General features: G+C 38.8%; 1 protein-coding gene across 3 annotated transcripts in view; it reads right to left on the bottom strand.

Moving 5' to 3' along the window:
* AGPS (alkylglycerone phosphate synthase) overlaps window positions 1–22,694 on the bottom strand; it is a 120,582-nt gene extending 97,888 nt beyond the window's left edge. For 2 of the 3 annotated variants that reach the window (XM_054722796.1, XM_054722795.1), the window contains exon 1: window positions 22,385–22,677. In XM_054722796.1, the coding sequence (XP_054578771.1) occupies window positions 22,385–22,632 (248 nt within the window). In that variant the 5' untranslated portion in view covers window positions 22,633–22,677. Of the gene's footprint in view, window positions 1–22,384 lie in introns of all 3 variants that reach the window. The other variant, XM_008138522.3, reaches the window with a different exon arrangement.
* Between the last annotated feature and the right edge of the window lie 667 nt (window positions 22,695–23,361).

Raw genomic sequence — 23,361 nt, 5'->3', positions numbered from 1 at the left:
AACCCAAAATAATTTAAAGGAAGACTTTTTTCGTAACATCAATATTTTTCATAGCACTATTACATGTCATTATTACAGTAGTTCTTCTGTAGTTGACCTAAATAAAGGAAAACATTTAAACATCAAGAAATAAGGTTGTGGCAGTAAGCCCAAAGCCCTGTACTTCCTTTATCTATAGTACTAGAAGGCCCAGTGCACAAAATTCGTGAAGTGGGGTGGGGGTCCCTAGCCAGGCTTGCACCTTCCCACAGTCCAGGAGCCCTCAGAGGATGTCTGACTGCCGGCTTAGGCCTGTTCCCCGGGCCTAAGCCGGCAGTCAGACATCCTTAGCACTACTGCAGAGGTGGGAGAGGCTCCCGCCACCGTTGCTGCGCTCGCCAGCTGTGAGCCTGGCTCAGGGCTTCTGGCTGAGCGATGCTCCCCCTGGTGGTCAGTGCGCCCCCTGGTGGTCAGTGCATGTCATAGTGACTGGTCATTCCACCGTTTGGTCAATTTGCATATTACCCTTTTATTAGGTAGGATAATGAATTCTGACATTCGGAATAATGATCCCAAAGAATTGCAAGCACTAAAATGAAGAATGATAAAAGAATCACCAACTTTCCATAAAATTCAACTAAAAGGATTCAAATCTCAATTAACCTCAGATATCAATTAACCAGGCTGATCCCTCAGACTTGCCAATTCTTAGATCTAAATCTAACTACACCAAATTCAATGTCTTAAAAATGGAAGACTCCTCCTCCTGGCAAGAAAAAGAAAAATATGGCTTGATTTTACTACATGTAAAACAAAACAAAACAGTGTTTTGTTTCTTTTTAAACATGTACACATCTGAACACAGTACCAAATGGTGAGAAACTACTGTATTAGCTGGTGTAACAAATGAAAATGGAGAAATAAAATAGCATCACATATACACAAGGTGGCAGTATACTCCCATTATATAAAGACATAGTATTCTGCATTACCCTGGGCTGTTTGCACAATTTTTAACTGAAATATTTAGAGGTACCATTATTACTATTTTTATTTTTATTATCATTATTATGAAAACTATAAAAAGTTACTTTATTCTAAAAATGAGAAATTTTTACTTTTACATCTCTGTACATACATAGTCAAATTATTATTCCTCTAATAATAAACTACAAGAATTCTAAAGAAAATGCATAACTTATTTACACATTACTATTTCTAGTCAAACATTTTTCATTAAAAACATGCTTTAACCTAGTTTTATTTTGAGTTAGCAATAAAAAGTTCAATTAGCTAATAACTTTAAAAAAGGAATCTTCCCCCCCCAATGTAATTCCAATAATCAAAATTCTACTAAAAGACACTTCACCACTCAGTTCAGATGAAAACCAAATTTTCACCTATCTTTTCCAATTTAAACAATAAGAAAATACCATGTAATCTTAGAGCTTTAGAAAAATAAAAACTTAAGTATAAAACTTAAGCCCCAAAGCTGGATTTCTAACTAGCCACACTCAGAATCAGTTAAAATTCAAATTAATTCCATACATAGTACAATATATTTAAGCTAAAAATAAAAAAAAACAGCCTGACAGATGTGGCTCAGTGGTTGAATGTAGACCCTTCAACCAGGAGATCACGGTTTGATTCCTGGTCCGGGTATATGCCCGATTGCAGGCTGGATTCCCAGTAGAGAGCGTGCAGGAGGTAGCTGACTGATGATGTTTCATCATTGTTTCTATCTCTCTATCCTTCTCCCTTCCTCTCTCTGAAATCAATAAAAATATATTTTGAAAAATAAATTTAAAAATAAAAAAATATTTCAAGGATTTTTGTGCTAATTAAAATCCCTTTTAACTGGGTATATGCTTAATTATTTCAAGATCCAGATAACCTAAAAAAATCATAAAAGTGACAAAAAAGTGATGAGAAAGATACCAAGATAAACAGATATATCTCTGAAGCGATTTGCTACAAAAAATCCTATAAATAAAATAATATTTCTACTGGCTTATTTTATTTTTTAATTGAAGCTGAGTTCTCATTAGAAATATAAAGGTTTAATGAGGGGAGAAAACTATAGAATACTGTTTAAGTCTAAATTTAGTTTGAAATGTATATGCTTTAAAATAGATTTAAAACCATATTCATATCTAATCTACAGGTCCTACAAAATTAATTCTAAAAATTCAATAGAAAAATCCCTATAAAACTAATTACAATGTTTACTGCCTCAATCTAACAATGCAACTAATTCTCTTTCAAATAACTTAATCTAAATAGCTTACTTATAAGTTCAATAATTTATGTGTATTATAAGAGAAACCCTTTATAATAAAGACCAGAAAAAATCAAACAGAAGTCATGGATAGATTATCATGTCATAATTAACACTGCTACAAATCTCATGGTTCCAACATTGTTAAAACATCTGAATTAGAAAATAAATAAATGCCATTAGGCTTTGATAGCTTGACACCATTAATCACCTAGATCATAGAATATTTCCTCTTTCCCTGATTAAAACTCACCAAGCTATCTCTTCTAATTATACTCTATTCCCTGCAGAGAAAAACTGGCCAATGAAATAGCCAGGAGGCTTGACATTTTACTTTCTCATCATGAATTAGTCTACTGGCATTCTAATTAACTGGTAACTAGTGAGGATAGTTAACATGAGTCAAACTACCTAAATATGACTGACACTAGACCATGACAAGATCAAGTTTCTGGACAGGTAGACAAGATAATATACCTGCCCTCTAGACAGGAAGACTTCTTGCAAAACCTGGACATTATCATGCAACACTTTGAATTTCAACATGTACTTCAATCTCCCCTAAATATTTCCACTCTAAGTTTTAAAACTCTAATTGCCATAATAAAAATTTGATCCTTCTATATAATAAGTTATTAATCAACTTTCTAATTTTTTCTAATGTTATAGTGTAAGATAAATTAACAATAAGATTACAACACAGAAAGTTGTTCTCAAAACCATGGAGAAACAACTTGCATTTCTGGTAAGCTGCTCCACAGAACAATCATGTGCTGTGTTTTCATAGGTAATGCCATTTCTATGACCCAGCTATACTGTTCTAGGCATATATTTAGGACAAATTCACACACAGTTCTACAAGGGAACACGTCTGATATATTCTCTGGAGCAGCGGTCGCCAACCTTTTGGACCTCACGGACCACCAGTGGTCCGATCTCCGGTTGGCGACCATTGCTCTGGAGCACTTTTTGTAGAATAGTTGCAGGTATCACAAAGAAATGAGTTAAGTGGTAAGTAAATATCGTGAAATACTATACAGCAATCAGAAGTTCTGAGGTAGATATACATACAGAAACAAGAAGAGATTATTTAAACAGTGGTGAACACAAAAGGAGAAACAAAAAGATCTACAGTGTAATACCAGTTTAAACAAATTAAAAATATACACACCTAACACTGAATATTTTATAAAAGAACAGACATATATATATTCAAGAACATTCATAGGTGCCTATGGGAGGGGGAAAATGGAATGATTAGGAATCAGAGGAGGAAAACAAAAGCAAGGCCTCCCATTTGTTCATAGACAAATGCCATGAACTAAATAAGTATGATTACTGCAACTCTAAACCTAAAGCAAATATGCTGCGGAGCCCTTGAATCACAGTGCGGTTTCTCTCTGTTCCCAGTTAATTGTGTTTTAAAAAACACAATTCTTTCTTTTACACGTATACAGAAATTCCATAATGATTTGTTATAAAACCCACTGTTGGGCTTCTTAGCAATCACAACACTTTTTTTAAAATAACAGAATTCCATTAAGAATGAGTCAGCTTCAACATACACTCTGAGGAAACTTTTTAAAACCTGAATTCAAGGTCAAAAATTGTGTCCAAAATCAATGTAATACAGCACATTAACAAAGGGTAAAAATTGTATATTATCAATAAATGCAAAAAAGGCATTTGATAAGATACAACATTCATTTATGATTAAAACACTCAATAAAATGGGTATAGAAGGTAAGTACCTTAACATATAAAGGTCTTACCAGATGTATCGGTTATTAATGCAGATTTTTTTCAATAGATTGAGATACACTTATGTTGATATATATGTGATTTGATATGTATGCTATTTTGTTGTATTGACAGCAAGCTTCAAAACTTCTTATGTCAAATTATCTGAAGGTGTTAACATCATAGATATTTTTACGCTTAAAATGTCGAATTTTGTGCCAGAAAAAGAGCATTTGCGGGAAGTTTTAATTCATTACTTTATTTTGAAGAAAAGTGCTGCTGAAAGTTATCGTATACTTCAGGAAACTTATGGTGAACATGCTCCAACTCAAGATACTTGTGAACGCTGGTTTAAACACTTTAAAAGTGATGATTTCGATGTGAAAGACAAAGAACGTCCAGGTCAACCGAAAAAGTTTGAAGACCAACAATTACAAGCATTATTGGATGAAGATGTGTGTCAAACTCAAAAACAACTTGCAGAAAGATTAAACTTTGTTCAGCAAACAATTTCCGATCGTTTACAAGCAATGGGAAAGATTTTAAAGGAAGGAAAATGGATGCCACATCAACTGAACAAAAGACAAATGGAAAACTGAAAAGTGATCAGTAAAATGTTGCTTCAACGGCACGAAAGAAAGTCTTTTTTGCATCTAACTGTGACTGGAGATGAAAAATGGATTTATTTTGAGAATACCAAACGCACAAAATCATGGGTTGATCCAAGTCAACCATCAACATCGACTGCAAGGCCAAATCGCTTCAGAAAGAAGACAATGCTTTGCATTTGGTGGGATCAGGAAGGTGTGGTGTACTATGAGCTTCTAAAACCAGGTAAAACCGTTAATACCCATCGCTACCGATAACAAATTACCAATTTGAACCACGCTTTGATGGTAAAATGACCAGAATGGGCCAGAAGGCACGGCAAAGTAATTTTGCTTCATGATGACGCACCATCACACACCTCAAAACCAGTTAAAGACCCATTAAAAGATCTTGCCTGGGAAGTATTAACCCACCCACCATATTCACCAGACCTTGCTCTTTCAGATTACCATTTGTTCCAATGTATGGCACACGCACTTTCTGAGCAGCACTTCAAAACGTATGAAGTGGAAAATTGGGTCTCTGAATGGTTGGCCTCAAAACAAGAAAAGTTCTCTTGGGAGGGTATCCACAAATTACCTGAAAGATGGGGAAATGTGTAGCTAGCGATGGACATTACTTTGAATAAAGCACTTTTGATGTTTCTCTTGAAATTATGGTGTTTTCTTTGATTACAAAATCCGCATTATTAACCGGTACACCTGGTATACTACAAACCCTCAGCCAATATCATACTCAATGGTAAAAAACTGAAAGCTTTTCCTCCAAAATCAGATATAAGACAAGAATGTCCACTCTCACTACTATTATTAAACATACTTCTGCAAGTCCTAACTAGAACAATTAAGAAAAGAGAAATAAATAAAAGGGATCTAAATTGGGAAGGAAAAAGTAAAAGTGTCACTTTTTGCAGATGACATGATTCTATATATAGAAAACTCTAAAGACTCCATTAAAAAACTATTAGAAACAATAAACAAATACATACAGTAAAGTTACAGGATATAAAATCAATGTACAAAAATCCACTGCATTCCTATATACTAACAATGAAATTTCAGAAAAAGAAATGAAAAAAAAAAAAACACCAAAAAAAACAATTCCTTTTGCAATTGCAACCAAAAGAATAAAATATCTAGGTATAAACTTAACAAAGGATGTGAAGGACCTATATACTGAAAACCACAAAGCATTATTAAGAGAAATTGAAAAAGAGACAATGAAATAGAAAGATATTCCATGTTCATGGATTGGAAGAATTAACATAATTAAAATGTCCACATTACCCAAAGCAATATACAGATTTAATATAATCCCCATCAAAATCTGTTGTCATTATTTATTTTTTAAAATAATTCTTTATTGTTGAAAGTATTACATATGTCCCCTTTTTCCCCCACTGACCACCTCCAGCCCACCCTTGCCCCCTGCCCCAGGCCTTCACCACCATATTGTCTGTGTCCATGGTTAAAAGATCTTTGGTTGATTACCTCCCACCCACACCCCCTCCCCAGCCTCCCCTCCCAGATTCCACACTCTGTTCCAAGCTTCCATGTCTCTGGATCCACTTCATTCATCAGTTTATTTTGTTACTAAGATTCCACATATGAGTGAGATCATGTGATACTTCGTTGCCATTTTTTAAATAAATAGAACAAAAAATAATCAGATTTGTATGGAACCACAAAAGACCCTGAATAGCCAAAGCAATCTGAGAAAAAAGAACGAAGCTAGAGGTATCACACTACCTGACTTCAAATTATACTACAGAGCAAGGATAATCAAAACAGCATGGTATTGATAGAAAAACAGACACACAGAGCCCTGGCTGGTGTTCCTCAGTGGTGAGAGCATTGGCCTGTTCATTAAATGGTCTCAGGTTCGATTCCGAGTCAAGGGCACATACCTGGGTTTGCAGATTCAATTCCTAGCCCCAGTCGTGGCAAGTGAGAGAGGCAACCAACCAATGTGTCACTCTCACATTGATATTTCTCTCTCTCTCCCTCCTCCCTGCCACTCTCTCTAAAAAGCAATGGAAAAAATATCCTCAGGTGAGGATTGACAAAAAAAAAAGACAAACAGACAGAATTGAGAACCCAGAAATAAAATCACATGTATATATAGGCAAATAGTTTTTGAGAAAGGAGCCAAAAACACACAATGGAGAAAAGAAGGCCTCTGGTTCTGGGATAATTGGAAAGCCACATGCAAAAGAATGAAACTAAACTACAGTTTGTCCCCATGTACAAAAATTAATTCAAAATGGGTCAAAGACCTAAATATAAGGTCTGAAACAATAAATTACATATAAGAAAACATAGGTACTAAACTCATGGACCTTGGTCTTATGGAAGATTTTATGAATTTGACCCCAAAGGCAAGGGAAATAACAGCAAATATAAATGAATGAGACTATAACTAACTAAAAAGCTTCTGCACAGCAAAAGAAAATGCCAACAAAACAAAAGGACAACTGACTGAGTGGGAGATGATATTTGCAAACAACAGCTCTGATAAGGGGCTAATATCCAAAATATATAAAGGACTCATCTGACTCTACATCAAACAAACTATCCAACTAAAAAATGGGCAAAGGACCTGAAAAGACCCTTCTTCCAACAGATATATGAAAGAAAGCTCAACTTCACTAGCTATTAGGGAAATAAATATTAAAACTACAATGAAATACCTCATACCTATTAGAATGGCTATTAAGACAAGTAATAACAAGTGTTGGCGAGGTTGTGGGTAAAAAGGAACTATCATTCACTGCTGGTGGGAATGTAAGCTGGCACAGCCACTACAGAAAACAGTGTAGTGGTTCTTCAAGAAATTAAAAACCTAGTTACCATATGACCCAACAATCCCTCTTCTGGGTATCAACCTGAAATACTTAAAAACATTTATTCGCAAAGACATATGCACCCCTATGTTCAATGCAGCACTATTCACAGTGACCTAGACATGGAAACAATGAAAGTGTCCTTTGACAGATGACTGGATAAAGACAACATGGTACATATATGCCATACAGTACTACCCAGCCATGAGAAAAGATACAATACTGCATCTGTGACAACATAGATGGACCTTGAGAATATTATGCTAAGCAAAATAAATCAGTCAGAAAAAGCTAACAACCACATGACTTCACTCATATTTGAGATATAAATTGAAACTCATAGACACAGACAACAGTATGGTGGTTACCAGAGGAAAGGGGGGTGGGAGGGTAGTAAAGGGTAAAAGGGAGCCAAGATATGGTGATGGAAGGTGATTTGACTTTGGGTGGTGGGCACACAATGTAATATACAGATCATGTATCATATATAATATGTATACTTAAAACCTACATAATCGTATTAACCAATGTCACCCCAATAAATGTAATCTTTAAAAATAATGTGGTATTTTAGTTGAGGAGAAATTTTCATTAAAAATATATTTTTTTAGAAAATTGTGTCGACGAGGTCCAATTCCTTATAACACTTGCTATGAACTGATGAATGGAAGGAAAGGAATATATAGATATGGGAGGAAAGATCTTATAGACAGACGCACAAAGAAGTGGGGAAAGAAGGGAGGACTGGGGCAAATAAGGCAAGGCCAACCTTATCCCTTGGCAGAATAACATGGCATTCACTATTCATTGTAGATTCCTGGGGTGCCTTCCCTTTCCCCCAAACTTCTCTTATTCCCTACCAAATTCTAACAATTAGAAATTCATTATTGTTTGGATAATCTCTTTGAAAACAAAAATACAGTAGTTCCCTTTTTCTCAGTTTTGCTTTCTATAGTTTTAGTTACCCACAATCAATTGCAATCCGAAAATATTAAATAAAAATTCCCAAAATAAACAATTACTAAGTTTCAGATTGTGGATCATTCTGAGTAGCATGATGAAATCTCCTGGAGGAGCACAACTTATGACACAGTGTGAGCCTATATACAAATTCCCCTCAACAGTGGATATTATATAGTTTTTGTTGACAATTTGATGAGGAAAATATTATGTATTATGGGTATTTTATTGGCATTTTAAAAATTACTATTGAAGTTTGTTTTCTTGCTTATTGTTCACTTCAAATATGTCTTTTGTTGCATTAGTCCATTTTTTTCCTTTTAGTGAAAAATTTATTTATTCTTATTGACTTGAAAATCACAGTATACAGTACCACCCCCTTCCCACCCCATCTGCAAGTTTTGCTTTCCACAGTTTCAGCTACCCGTGGTGATTACTCTCAATTGTAGTCCAAAAATATTAAATAAAAAATTCCAGAAATAAACAATTTATAAGTTTTAAATAGCGGGCCATTCTAAGTAACGTGATGAAAATCTCATGCCATCCCTGTTCCCTTCCGCTTGGGATGTGACTCATCCCTTTGTCCAGCATCTCCCTGCTGTTTATGCTACCTCCCTCCAGTCACTGAGTAAACATCTAGGTTATCAGATTGATTCTCACAGCATCGCAGTGCCTGTGTTCAAGTAAGCCTTATAATAGTCTAATGCTACGTTACAATGCCTACATCATTCACCTCACTTCATCTAGTTACATAGGCATTGTATCATAATCTTACAGCATCACAAGAAGGGTGAGTACAGTACAGTAAGATAAAGACCACATTCACATAACTTTTATTACAGTATATTGTAACAATTGTTCTATTTTACTATTAGTTATTGTTGTTAATCTTTTAGTGTGCCTACTTTACAAATTAAACTTTATCATAGGTATGTATGTATAGGAAAAAAACATAGTATATATATGTAGGGTTTGGTACTATCCAAGGTTTCAGGCACCCATTGAGGGTCTTGAAACATATCCCACATGGATAAGGGGGGACTACTGTACAGATTATTAGTCATTTCTATTTGTAATAGTATATATTCCTAATATTTTGTGTTCAGGCATGTACACCTATACACATGTATACAAGCTTGATACCTGCCATGCTGGAATCCTAGAGAGACACAACCATACTATTGGTTAGCTTCATGTACTGGGCTGCATAAATGAGGAAAACAACCCAATCAGTATCTCAAAGTTGTCCTAGCAAGAGTCAACCAAAAAAGATGTATACTTCCCTTGGTCACATGTATTTCCTGGACTATACTTTAAATTTCATGATTTGTTCCCTCAACTATCCACTTATAATTTAATCAGTGTGGTAATCCAAACTTTCTCTACCACCAACTGGGAAAATGCTAATTCACTTTCATTGCTCCCTCCCTGCTTGTTAGTAATAGCAAGAGGAATTAAATCACAAGCTTATTATACTGACCAATGTGTAAGTGACTAAAGCTCATTTCTGCTACAGCCTTACATTTCTGCAAAAACTATAAAACTAAACAAAACAAAGAAAATATGAATATCTCCAAAAACATTTGTCATTTTAACCCAGAAACCAAGCCTCTGAGATCCCTTTTTTTGCTGTCATCCAGGGGAAAGCCACCCATACCCTTGCAAGACCATAAAAAAGCCTACATTGTCCCATCACCATGAAGCAGGAGGTCACGGTTCAATTCCCGGTCAGGGCACATGCCTGGGTTGCAAGCTCCATCCCCAGTGGAGGGTGTGCAGGAGGCAGCTGATCAATGATTTTCTCTCATCATTGATGTTTCTCTCTCTCTCCCTCTCCCTTCCTCTCTGAAATAGATAAAAAAAAATGTTTAAAAAAACAAACAAAGTGCCTAAAAATATAGTCAAAGATGGGGAAGGAAATGGAGATGTTGAAAGTTATTTATATATCTTGACATAAGATTTGCTTTACAGAATTCCCCCTATAGTGGTAAAAGCTAATACAGTCTAAATAGCTGAGATTATTAACCCTTTGCACTCGCTTGCTTTTTTCATCGAGCTGCTACCGATGCTAACCATGTCGAGTCACACTCGACATCCAAGTGCAAAAGGTTAAGGGAGGAAATACAAAAGAACTGAAAATTGATCTTAAGGATTTATAAATTTAGGAAGCAAAAAGAAGAAAAGTCAGCAAAAGCATGACCAGAAAGGTAGGAAGGGTAGGAAGAAAACCAGGATAGTGCAATAGCATGGGAGCTAAGGAAAGAGATAAGGATATCTACCAGGATATCTACTGAAAACTGGTTAAGAGGATAACTAGGGGGAGAAACCAAGATGGTGGCAAGATGGCCTCTTAACCTAAACTGCTGCCTCGCACAACAATTTCAAAACTACAACTAAAAGACAAAACGGACATCATCCAGAACCACAGGAAGGCTGGCTGAGTGGAAATTCTACAACTAGAAGGAAAGAGAAAAGCACACTGAGACTCAGAGTTGCTGCAGAAGGCAGAGATACGAAGGCGTGCACGTGGAGAGGGCTGGCAATCGAGTACGTGGGTGGCTTTCTCAATCAGGAGGGAGACAAAAGCTCCTGACAGCTCTGAACTCCAGTTCCAGGCGAGACTCTGGGGACCCAGACTCATTCGGGGAGAAACTGGACTGTCTGGCAGCGGGCGAAACTCGAGGGCGGCTTTCTCTCAGAGGTGCTTGCAGCAATTACTGCGGGACACTGAGACCCAGGGGCCTCTTAGGGCAGGGCTGACGGGAAGCCATTGCTGTCTGCTCCACCCTGAGACTCCGCCCCATCCAAGCTGAGCACAGAGGCTTTTGCAAGTCTTGTCTCATAAGGGTGTCTCCAGCACAGAAGTTCTCCCATCACAGACACAGCTGATCCTCACAGCTAATTGGCCTGGAGGTCAATTCCTCCCAGTGATACCAACAACAATCAAGGCTTAACTACAACAAGACTGTGCACACAGCCCACAAAGGGGTGCACCAAGAGTGTCCACCTCAGGTAACTGGGGAGGCTGAGCCACTGGGCCCTGCTAGGACACCTAGCACACAAAGCCACTCTATCAACTCAGGGAAGCAGCCAAAATGCGGAGACAAAGAAACAGGTCACAAATGAAAGAAATGAAGGAAAGCAAACGACTAGATATAGAGTTCAAAACCACGGTTATAAGGTTTTTCAAGAATTTCTAGAAAAGGCCGATAAACTTAGTGAGACCCGCGAGGATATGAAAAAGGACCAACTAGAAATTAAGCATACACTGACTGAAATAAAAAATAATATACAGAAATCCAACAGCAGACTAGAGGAGCGCAAGAATCAAGTCAAAGATTTGAAATACAAAGAAGCAAAAAACACCCAACCGGAAAAGCAAAAAGAAAAAAGAATCCAAAAATATGAAGACAGTGTAAGGAGCCTTTGGGACAATTTCAAGTGTACCAACATCCAAATTATGGGGGTGCCAGAAGAAGAGAGAGAGCAAGATACTGAAAACCTAGTTGAAGAAATAATGACTGAAAACTTCCCTCACCTGGTGAAAGAAAGAGACTTACAAGTCCAGGAAGCACAGAGAACCCCTAACAAAAGGAATCCAAAGAGGACCACACCAAGACACATCATAATTAAAATGCCAAGAGCAAAAGACAAAGAGAGAATATTAAAAGCAGCAAGAAAAAAACAGTTAGTTACCTACAAGGGAGCACCCATATGACTGTCAGCTGATTTCTCAACAGAAACTATGCAGGCCAGACAGGAGTGGCAAGAAATATTCAAAATGATGAATAGAAAGAACCTACAACCAAGATTACTCTACCCAGCAAAGCTATCATTCAGAATTGAAGGTCAGATAAAGAGCTTCACAGATAAGAAAAAGCTAAAGGAGTTCATCACCGCCAAACCAGTATTATATGAAATGCTGAAAGGCATTCTTTAAGAAGAGGAAGAAGAAGAAAAAGGTAAAGATAAAAATTATGAACAACAAATACATATCTATCAATAAGTGAATCTAAAAGTCAAGTGAATTAAAAATCTGAGGAACAGAATAAACTGGTGAATAGAATCAGGGGCATAGAAAGGGAGTGGATTGACAATTCTTGGGGGGAAAGGGGTGTTGGGGGTGTGGGAAGAGACTGGACAAAAATCATAAACCTATGGATGAGGACAGTGGGGGGAGGGTAAGGGCAGAGGGTGCGGTGGGAACTGGGTGGAGGGGAGCTTTGGGGGGAAAAAAGAGGAACAACTGTAATAATCTGAACAATAAAGATTTATTAAAAAAAAAAGAGGATGACTAGGAATTTTGTAATTAAGTTATTAAGGGCCATTTCCAGGAATCATTGACATAAGCAGAAAACAATTTCAAAGGCTCTTAGTCACATTCCTTTAAGCAGCAGGAAATGTCAATAAAGAAAAAAAAGACTGATGACTTGAGGAAAATAAACAGGATAACTCATGGAGCAAGATTCTGAGAATCTTGAAGGAATCATCAAAAAAGATGAGCAGATGGTCTGGCTATGACATCTTTCAAGGCATGATGGGTTGGTTCAGCTTATTTAGTTGCCTGGGCAATTTTTATACTAAGAGCACCACCACTACTTTCCAGGCAATAGCTGATTAGAGCAAAGTAGACATGTGACCCAGCTATTGGGAACAAGGGGGTTCAATAATTCTATGCTACTGGCTGGAGAAGAGGGGTGGATATTTTACCATTGGACAAAAGAATAGAAAAGGCTGATCTGCTTAGGGAAATACGCAGTAGATACTAGCAAGAAGGAAGGAATGCCAGCAAGAAATCTGATAGCTTCCTGATTCTTAGATCTAATTCCAGCTGGAGGCCAAGCTCCATTCCTGTCCTCCAGTTCTTTGGTGCTCCTGTACTCTTATAATAAAGTCCCCTTTTCTGCTTTAACCTAACTCAAATTAATTAACATTTGTAACTGAAAGTCCTAATTAATGCACATACTACAAAACAAGAAATTCTTAAAATGGTTACCACTTGTATAAAATCTGAAGGCAAACTAGAATGTATTTCCTTAAAAAAATGACAGGTATCAGGTAAAAAATTGGAAATAAAACCAAAATCAGACTAGCCATCTAATAGTTATGTTGTGAAGGTACAAATACTTTGTGAAGACAAAGTAGACAAAATACTATTTGGGAATCAAGCCCAATATACAAGAACAAAAGTAGAACATTTCTCTTTAAAAATATAGAACTTTTAACTTTTATTTCAAGAAGTGATTACAACTATGTGAAAACACCAAGAAAATAGAGATTAAACTGTTAGAGATATTAACTTAAAAATCCCCCCCACCCCCAATAGCGGTGAAAGCCAATATAGGAAATTTTACTTTAAAAATGAATCTCCTCATTTTCTTTAAAATTCATCAAAAAGAGATGAATTAATACTGGATGGAGAAGAGGACAGATTAATAGATAGATATGTAATAAGCAAGCATAATAAAATATTAATGGCAGAATTTAGTTAGTTGGTATGTGTTATAATATTTAATTTTGCAATAAGTTTAAATGTTTTCAAAATGGTATGTTGAGGGGAAAGAAAACTGCTGACAATATAATCCTTAAAGTGCACCACCTCATACAGAGGGATTTGCCCAAACATGAAGTACAAGCCATCAAAATAAGTGTGGAGTGTACATTATTTACTGATAACAATAAGGGTTTAAATTGGCACATCTAAGCCAGTTGCCTGAGCTCTCCTCGCCACCTCAGAGACTCAGGCAAGGTTAAGCACTGTTTCCTAGACTCCCTGTGGTCATGTTTTAGCAACTCAGGCCAAACCATCTAATTTCCTTTTAATCTGAATTTCTAGAAAGCTGCTTTCTTAAATTATAAGACATAAACCTGCTCAAACACAATGGCAATCTTTTTTCCTAGGACTCAAATCATTTCTAATTCTTTATTCTTGGTCAGAATTAAGTCCAAATAAGCAGTTGTCCTTTATTTCTGCTTCTGCCCACTGAGATAAATGAAGGATATATTCCAATGCTCTTTGACTCATTAAAACTCTACTTAAAAATGTGCCTTAAGGACATATTTAAAGATTTAATTATAAAAAGCCTATCATAACATTCTTTATAACAGGAAAAAATTGGAAATAATTAATACAGTTGGTACTAAATTTATAGTGCCTTCATATAATACAATACTTGTACAGTCACTGAAGGTATTGCACATTCATGGAAAGTTATATACAAGATAGTGAGTGAAAATTAGTTTACTAGTAAACACATTATTACAGCATGACTTTATACACACACATCGTATCTAAAAAAATGTCAAGATGCTATAATGAATATCTCTTAATTAGTTTGGATATTTGCCTTCATTTTATTTTATTTTTTCTGCAACAAAAACCTATAAGATTTCAGAATAAATTATCCTTATATTTTTTATAATTGTAAAATAACTCCACATATTCTGCTATCAAAATAAGACTTCGAAAAGCTATCCAGATAGTTGAAGACTCCCATCATTACTATAGCCAACTGCCATACCAGTTTTATACTTTACTAGTAGCCCTGCGCACCTATCCGTGCGCCAGTAGCTCTCTGTGGGGCCTGGCCACTCTGCGCCCGCTGCCCAGAGGCTCTACGCGGCCCAGAGGCCCATCCGTGGCTGGGCGCGGCACGCTTGCCTCATTGTCACGGCGACGAAGCAAGCATTCTGCCAGGCCGCTCACACTGCCCACTCTCAGCGACCGCCCCCCACCCCCCGGGACTGGGGGACTCAGGTGGGGCTGAGAGGACTGGGCGCCGCCATCTTGTGGCTATGGGTGCCGCCATCTTTGTGACGGAGTGATGGTTAATTTGCATATTACCCTTTTATTAGATAGGATTATATTGTCCATATTCTCCTACAGAAATTCTTTAGATCCTATTCTCATCCAAATGCTCTTATCAATGTTTTCACTCTCAGATTTAATAATTTTTGCATTAACATCTTGACATAGAATGGTGATCTCCAAACACTTGTAATCTATATTTCTTTGAAATGAAGTTGCCCTTCCATTGCTGTATCAGTCACCATTCCCCTCCCATACCTCTCTTATAGCACCTAGGACCTTGCAGTAATAAAAGACACATCAGTCTTCCTTGGTAGACCTGTAAGTCCCAGCAGGCAAAAATTAATGTGTTAATCTTCCCTAGTGCTTAGCACATAGAAAACACTGAATAAATTGCCAACAAACTTGGATAGATGAAGTTTCAAACAGGTGAGGCAATGGCAAGAGAGCATCTAGCTGTTTTAAATGAATTAAAGGCTCCAGGCCTAGATATTAGATGGTATGCTACTTAACAGACTGATTTTAGAGTTACTATTCACAATATGAGAAATCATGGGTAAGAGGTAACAGACAATAGCCAAATGCCCCCTCCCCAATTCTCAAAAAAAAAAAAAAAAAAAAAGATTCCAAAAACAATAGACCCTAAAGCCTAAACCAGAAGAGACAGGTAAATTAGAAGCTGAAGTTTAAGAGGTACAGACTTTAAACAGTGGTTGGGGGTGAGGGGTTATGAACTAACTTCAGCTACACTTGTCTCTGTTACTCTCCTAATACGCCACCTTAGGATAATTGCACACACTATTCCTCTGCCTGGATCACTCATTCAATTAGATATCCACATAACTAAACTCTCTCATCTCCAAAATCTGCTCAAATGTCATGTTCTCCAGTGACTTCCTATTTGAAATTTGAACCTAACCTCCTTACTCTGTTCTACTTTTTCTTTTTCCCATAGCACTTATCACCTTTTAGCAAACTTAAATTATTTATTATGTTTGGTTAATTTTTTCACCCATTAGAATGTAAGCTCCATGAGCACAGAGATCTTTGCCCATTTGTTCACTGATGTAGCCCAAACACCTAGAACACAAGTAACTGATAAATTCTTGCTGAATGCACAAAATGGATGTGAGAAAGATTGTGAAGAAAAATGAATAGGACTTGGTGATATCAGTATAGTATCAAGGAAAAAGCTCTAGACTTGAGATAAAAGAACTGAACTCAAATCTAAGCTCTATCACTTACTAGCCAGCAAGTAACTATTTTCTGGCAAGTTTTTATGAACTTCCGTTACTGATCTGTGGTTAAGATCAGATGAGATAAATATGAGCAGCAGGGTGACTAAGTATTAATTATTAATTTGGATAAATCAATTCAAAAGACAGTTTAATATTAACAGAAAAGAATGAAAAGTGGTTCAGGAGTAAAAGTTGAAGGATGTGACCATAGGATTGGTACTAATACTATGAGAAGTGAGAAAACCCAGAAAAGTAACTTCATTTGGGAATGAAAAAGAACAAATAATGAGTTAGGTTTCAATCTATACATGTGCTGTCCAACATGGTATAACTAGCTACATATACCTATTTAAAATGAAATAAAATTTAAAATTCAGCTCCTCTGTCAAACTAGCCATATTTCAAGTGCTTAATGGCCACGTGTTTAGTGGCTACCATATTGTACAACACAGATTACAGAACATTTCCATAATCACAAAAAGCTCTAGTACCTCTGATTAATAAAATTTGAGTTGACGAGTGACAGAATTCAAGTGGGTGTCATTTTAATATCCCTAATGCCAGATTCCTGTAAAGTTCAAACATCTTTAGAAGAAAGGCAAAATCCAACCATATAATCAATCTGAGTGGAAGTTGCAAACTGAATATAACAAATTAAATAATTTGTATTATTTGTTTACAAGGTCCTGGGATGCATGAACATTCCCCACTTCATGGTATGAAGTCACCAACATGGCAACTATACATAGAATTTGGAGAGTCCCAGGGAAGTTGCCAGCAAGAAATTGGTCATCATTATAATTCCAAACCTCTGGTTAGTAACTTCAGATATGCTGGCAAGGCCAAATATTACATGCAATAAAAAAGTTTTCTTAGTGAGTGATGATTCCTAGAGCTTCAAATCTCACCCAAAAGGCAAAACTCCCTTGCCAAAAGTAAGTGCAGTTACCTAAAATGGAAACAGCCTTCCTTAATGAGTAAGCACATTTCAACTACAGAAAGATCCAGAATGAAATATAACAATATTTAAAAGAATCAAAGCCAGATGTTATGTTATTTTTTTTTGTTTGTTTTAGAAAGCTAAACAAAAAATGATCTTTTATATACTTACAAAATTTAAAAGAATCTGGTCTGTACGAATGGCTGACTTGCAACAAATTTAAAAAAAATGTAACTGAGTAATAACTTCAGATGTGATTTTAAGCTGAAATCCTATAAATTCAGAAATAATCCTATAAATTCAGAAATAACATTTGAAAACTGCAAAGACTTTAAGATCACTGTGTTTACAAATTCAATGGGTATCAATGAAGGATTTTTTTTCGTATCTTTGTCATAACATTACAATAACTTAAAAAAAAAAAAACAAACTAAGGAAACCCAAAACCAAGGCATAAAAATGTCATACTTAACTGACATTTACTATGATTTTTAAGAAACTAAAACTGCATTCAGAAGCAAGATCATAATGGAACCATTTATTGAGTAACATGCACTTAAAGAAAAACTGGGAGCCCAAAAGTAAACCATCACCCCTTCAAATAATAAAAATATGTGTTCCTGGATAGAAGTAATTAGAATCAACTCACAGGAAACCATGTGACTTGATTTCATCAGTCAACCCTGCTGTGTCCACATTCCTCACGATTCTGTCATCCCTTTTTTATTTTCACCATCTCCAAACCCCCATGGCATTTAGTCACATAATTTTAAGTAGCACTTAATGCAATAACTTCCAAATATTCTCCTTGCCATCCTCTTGGTTTAATCCTTCATTACTTCTCACCTGTTCTTCTTTAACAGCCCACCCTAACTTATCTCCCTATGTTCTTCCTCATCCTTCTCTAATCCATTCTTAACACTGAACTGGAGTGATTTCTCTCAAACCCAAACCCAATTTGATAATGTTCCTTTCCAATCAATTCCTTAAAGGATTCTCCATCACCTAGTCCCCTCAGCTACTTCATTTTTCCTCATTACATTTAATACCATCTGATAGATAGTGCTATATTACTTGTTTGTTCACTATCTCCACTCCAACTAGAACAGTGGTCACCAACCAGTGGTCCATGTGGTCCATGAGTTCTGAAAGGTTGGCGACCGCTGAACTGGAATATAAATCCATAAGGGCAGAGTTTTTGTTCACTGCTATATATTGCATAGTAAGCACTCAAGCATGCATGCATGAATGAGTGAATGAATGAATGATTACCTACAGGCCAGAGGCCTCATGACCTTCACTTTACTCCCACTTCTGCCTATACTAAATTGTTGAGTTACCTAAATACAATATGCACTTTCATGCCCCTTTGCTTTGCTATATGCTATTTATTTCCTTTGCCTGATACAAACTCCCCCACCATTCAATCAATCTGCCACACTATCACCCATATTTTAAAACCATCTCCAGAAAGCTCCCCCTGTCCTCCCACACAGAGTATATCACTTTCTTTCCTTTGTGCTACATCTGTACCTATATCTACAGTGGCTCCAACCAACATGTCCCGGAATGTGTATCTCCCCTGCTAGATTGTGAATTCTTTCAGGACAAGGTCTATTGTTTACCTCTTTACCTCCCATACCCAGGACAATGCATGTCATAAAGCAACTACTCATCAATACTGCATAAATTAACATATGCATAGCTATTCTGTAAGAGGAATGAAAACATGGAGTTTCAAGAAGTCACTCCTCCAATTCCATGACAATAACCAACCAAGAGATAAAAAGAGTTACAACCAATAACATCATCCAAGGTAATAAATAACATCATCCAAGGTAATAAATAACATCATCCAAGGTAATAAATAACATCATCCAAGGTAATAAAAGAAAAGTTACACAAAGAACATACATCACCAAACAATTCCAAAACAACTGACATACAGTCACACTCACTTTATTAGATATACATGCTGGCTCCTTCTTGCTCCATCATTTGTCTTTCTTAAAGGAAAACCTCAGTTCCACATGAACAATACATTAAACTAGAGGCCCAGTGCACAAAATTCGTACACTGGGGGGGGGGTGTCCCTCAGCCCAGCCTGCACCCTCTCCAATCTGAGACCCCTTAAGGGATGTCCGACTGCCCGTTTAGGCCCAAGGGATCGGGCCTAAACGGGCAGTCAGACATCCCTCTCACAACCAGGACTGCTGGCTCCTAACCGCTCGCCTGCCTGCCTGCCTACCTGATTGCCCCCAACCACTTCTGCCTGCCAGCCTGATCACCCCCTAACCACTCCCCTGCCAGCCTGGTCAACGCCTAACTGCTCCCCTGCCGGCCCAATTGCCCCCAACTGCCCTCCCCTACCGGCCCAGTCACCCACAACTGCCCTCCCCTGCCAGCCTGGTTGCCCCTAACTGCCCTTCCCCTGCTGGCCTGGTCGCCCCTAACTGCCCTCCACTGCAGGCCTGGTCTCCCCTCCCCAATGCCTCCCTCCCCTGCTGGCCTGATCACCAACAACTGCCCTCCCCTGCTGGCCTGGTTGCCCCCAACTGCCCTCCCCTGCTGGGCTGGTCATCCCTAACTGCCCTCCCATGCTGGCCTGATCACCAACAACTGCCCTACCCTGCCAACCATCTTGTGACCACATGGGGGCAGCCATATTGTGTGAGGGTGTGATGGTCAATTTGCATATTACCTCTTTATTATACAGGATTATTATATAGGATAGGTCACTCCCTGAGGAAGCTTTTTATGTTCCATTTAATACAAGTTTTTGTGTTCCCTCATATTTTGATTCAAACTTCAAAACAGTTGTATAGGACTAGATTTTACCTAATCCTAAATCAAAGACCAGATAGAGTTTTCTACCCTTTGTAATTAATCTATGCCATCAATAGTTTATAGCTGTGCCTTCAAACCATAGTGTAGCCACACAGGGGACCCCAGACCAATCATCTTCAGCCATGGAAGCCTCATTCAGTGACTTACAAGAAGACTTACTATTTTTCTCCAAATACTGTAGACCAAGGCCCCTAAATCCAACCATAGGAATACACCTGTCCTACCTACTTAGTTCTAAGAGTGTGAACCTGCTTGTAAATATATAATCACACATAGTTGTAGGTGAATGAATAGACATAAATGTACAAAAAGCCATTTGGAAAACTTAAGTTTTAAACCCACTGATACCTAATATAATATCAAGTGAAGGCAGAGGCCAAGATATGATCCTTGATTCCTCCATCCCCCACCATTCAGTAACCAAGTTATGAAAAATTTACCTCCTATTATTTTTTCAAATAGTATTTCTCATTAGGATAAAAGTCTTTTAATTGGTCTCCCTGTCTTTGAACTGAATGAAAATTGCATCCACCATTTGTTGAGGGGTTATGTAACCAGCATTGCATTAAGCACTTGATTACTGAACCCTACATTTTTCTGTTCTCACAGCAAACTGCCAACCAGGTATTATGGTCTTCATTTTTACAGATGGGGGAACAGAAGCTCTGAGAAGTTAAGTGACTTGCCTAAGTCATGCAGCTGGAAGTGTAGTGGAAATTCAAATGCAGGTCTATGTTCCCATATCCTTAACCTTCTTCCATTCAGTCCCCAATGTTTCCTTTCCAAAAGGCAAATGTAATGTTTTATCTCACATAAAGTGGCGCAAATAAGACCCAGTCTCTCCAGCCCTCATCCCCAGTCATTCTCACCCCTTTCTGTCACACTTCACTCCCAGCAGTTCCCTAACCTGCCTCACTGCTTTATCTGTGAATGCACTTTTTCTGCCAAGAACACTTTTCTCCCTTGGCAGGCTACTTCCAACACAAATTTCAAGATTTACTCAGATGATCCTTATTCTGGAAAGCCTTTGCCCTAACAAATACATATCCAAAACTGGGTTAAGTGATCATTTGCTATGATTATCAGCTAGTTTCTTATCAGACTGTATTACACAACTTTATCTTACAAGACTGTTAGTTCCTTAAAAGCAAACAATGCATTTTTAAATCTCTGTATTCCTAGGACAATCGGTATGTACTCAGGAAGGACTCAATAAATGATGAATTAATAAATTCACCAACAGCAGTATAGCTTAAGAACTTGACCCTAAAGTTCATTTGCTGTGCTTTCGAATTCTAACCTGCCACACGGTATATCTGTCAAGCCTGCAGCAGCCTGTAAATCTTTTTTAATTTCTTCATCTGTAAAACGGTAGATAACTACACCTATCTCATTGTTTGGAGACAAGAGTAAAAGAAGTAATATATTTAGCACAATATCTGGCACAATGAAAGCACACAATCATTTGCAGCATTTTTTTTTTTATTTTCACTCTCCAAGTTAATCCACGCTGACCAAGTCACATCTCAGAAAATACCTTCTCGCAGCTTTCATCAGAGCTTTAGGATTTCTCCAAAAAAAGTAGGAAGTTAAGATCTTTCAGCCTCAGTAACTACCATCACACCCTAAAAATCACTACCTAGTATCTTAAGTTCATTACTTCTTATCCCCCCCTAGGTTTCTTCCCTCAAAGCAGAAGACCCTGCCCCTAAGCAAAAACCAGTGGGTGCCTTCTTCCCAGAACCAGCGCTTCTCCCTTGCGCCAGTTAGGGGAGATGCACCCTCCAGTACCAACTTAAATATCCTCGAAGATTCAAAACAGAACCTCTTCCAGCCATTCCAAGATCTTGGCCCCGAAAGTATTAGTTCAAGATAGAGACCGAATTCCTGGCATTACGAAGCCAAGGAAAGAGTCCTCTTCAAAGCTTCCCCCATAGACTTCAGGTCTGCTCCTCTCTTGACGCTCGCCCCCATCCTAACACTCCCGCGCCCGGTCCCCTCTCGGGAAGGAGAGGTGTCAGTACTTTCAGGGGCCGGAGCCTTCCGCCCCCCGGGGCTACCGCACTTCCCCCCCTCGCCCGGCCCTCCCGCCGGGCGCGGCCTGCTCCCTCGCTGCCCGTCGCTCCGCGGAGCCGCTACTCACCGCTTCTTGGGGATGGTGCCCGACTCCTGCGCGGCGGGAGTGGCCGTGGGCGCCGCCGTGGCAGCCGACGCGGCTCTCCGCGCTTTGCACTCATTGGTACTCAGCGCCTCCCGGGGCCGGCCCAGCAGATGGCCCGAGAGAACCCGCAGCCTCCGCCCCGCGCGGTCCCGCTCCGGGTCCCGGTCCACTGCAGGACCGGAGCCCGCGCTCGCGCCCGTCTCGCCTGCTGCAGCCGCCGCCTCCGCCATGGCTTCCGCCTTGTGCCGCCGTCCGGGACCGCTGGGCGCGGGTGAAAGGTCACTCAGAACGGCGCCCGGCGCGACCATTCGCTGCGGCGCATCCCGGCAGCCACCGCGGCGACTGGGCGGCGGGTGCCATGCGCCTGGAGCTTTACATTCTCAGCTCCCGCCCGCCCCGCCCGCCCGCCCGCCCTCGCGGTCACGCCTCGGACCGTGTGCACCTGCCAAGCAGGTGAGTGTGAACTATCCCCGGACTGGCCCAGCTCGGGCTGTGCTGGAGCAGGACCCAAACCACAAACGCCCCCGAGTTGCCCCAGGTACCCAAGGTAGTGGCCTGGGCCTCGGGAGTAGCTTTTGGGGCAGAAGCCTTGGATCAAGAGGCGTGGGCGGTGCTACTGGACCTGACAGAACCAGCTGCATTCTTGCCCTGAATACGCTGATACTTGCTCCCCTTCTGCCCTCACTCCCTGCAGAGTCACTAAAGTAACTCAAAACGGATTCCTTCCCTATAACCAGTATAGCGGTCATGCTCGCATCGCCTACTTCGTGCCTCCCACTGTGCTTGAGGCTAGATCTCAAGTAATCCACATTTTATAGATGAAAAAACTGAAGCTCCAGAGACACTAATTTCGCCCAAGGTCAGTCATGCGGCTAGTAAATGCTAAAGCTGAGTTGCAACCTATGGTCTCTTTCCATTTCTGCCAGGCAGTTTTTTTATTGCTACAGATAAAATCACCC

The sequence above is a fragment of the Eptesicus fuscus genome, chromosome 11 (genome assembly GCF_027574615.1).
Source record: "Eptesicus fuscus isolate TK198812 chromosome 11, DD_ASM_mEF_20220401, whole genome shotgun sequence".
NCBI classification, from domain to species: domain Eukaryota; kingdom Metazoa; phylum Chordata; class Mammalia; order Chiroptera; family Vespertilionidae; genus Eptesicus; species Eptesicus fuscus.
Note: the sequence above shows the minus strand (reverse complement) of the source record. Positions and strands in the feature narration are given on the sequence as shown.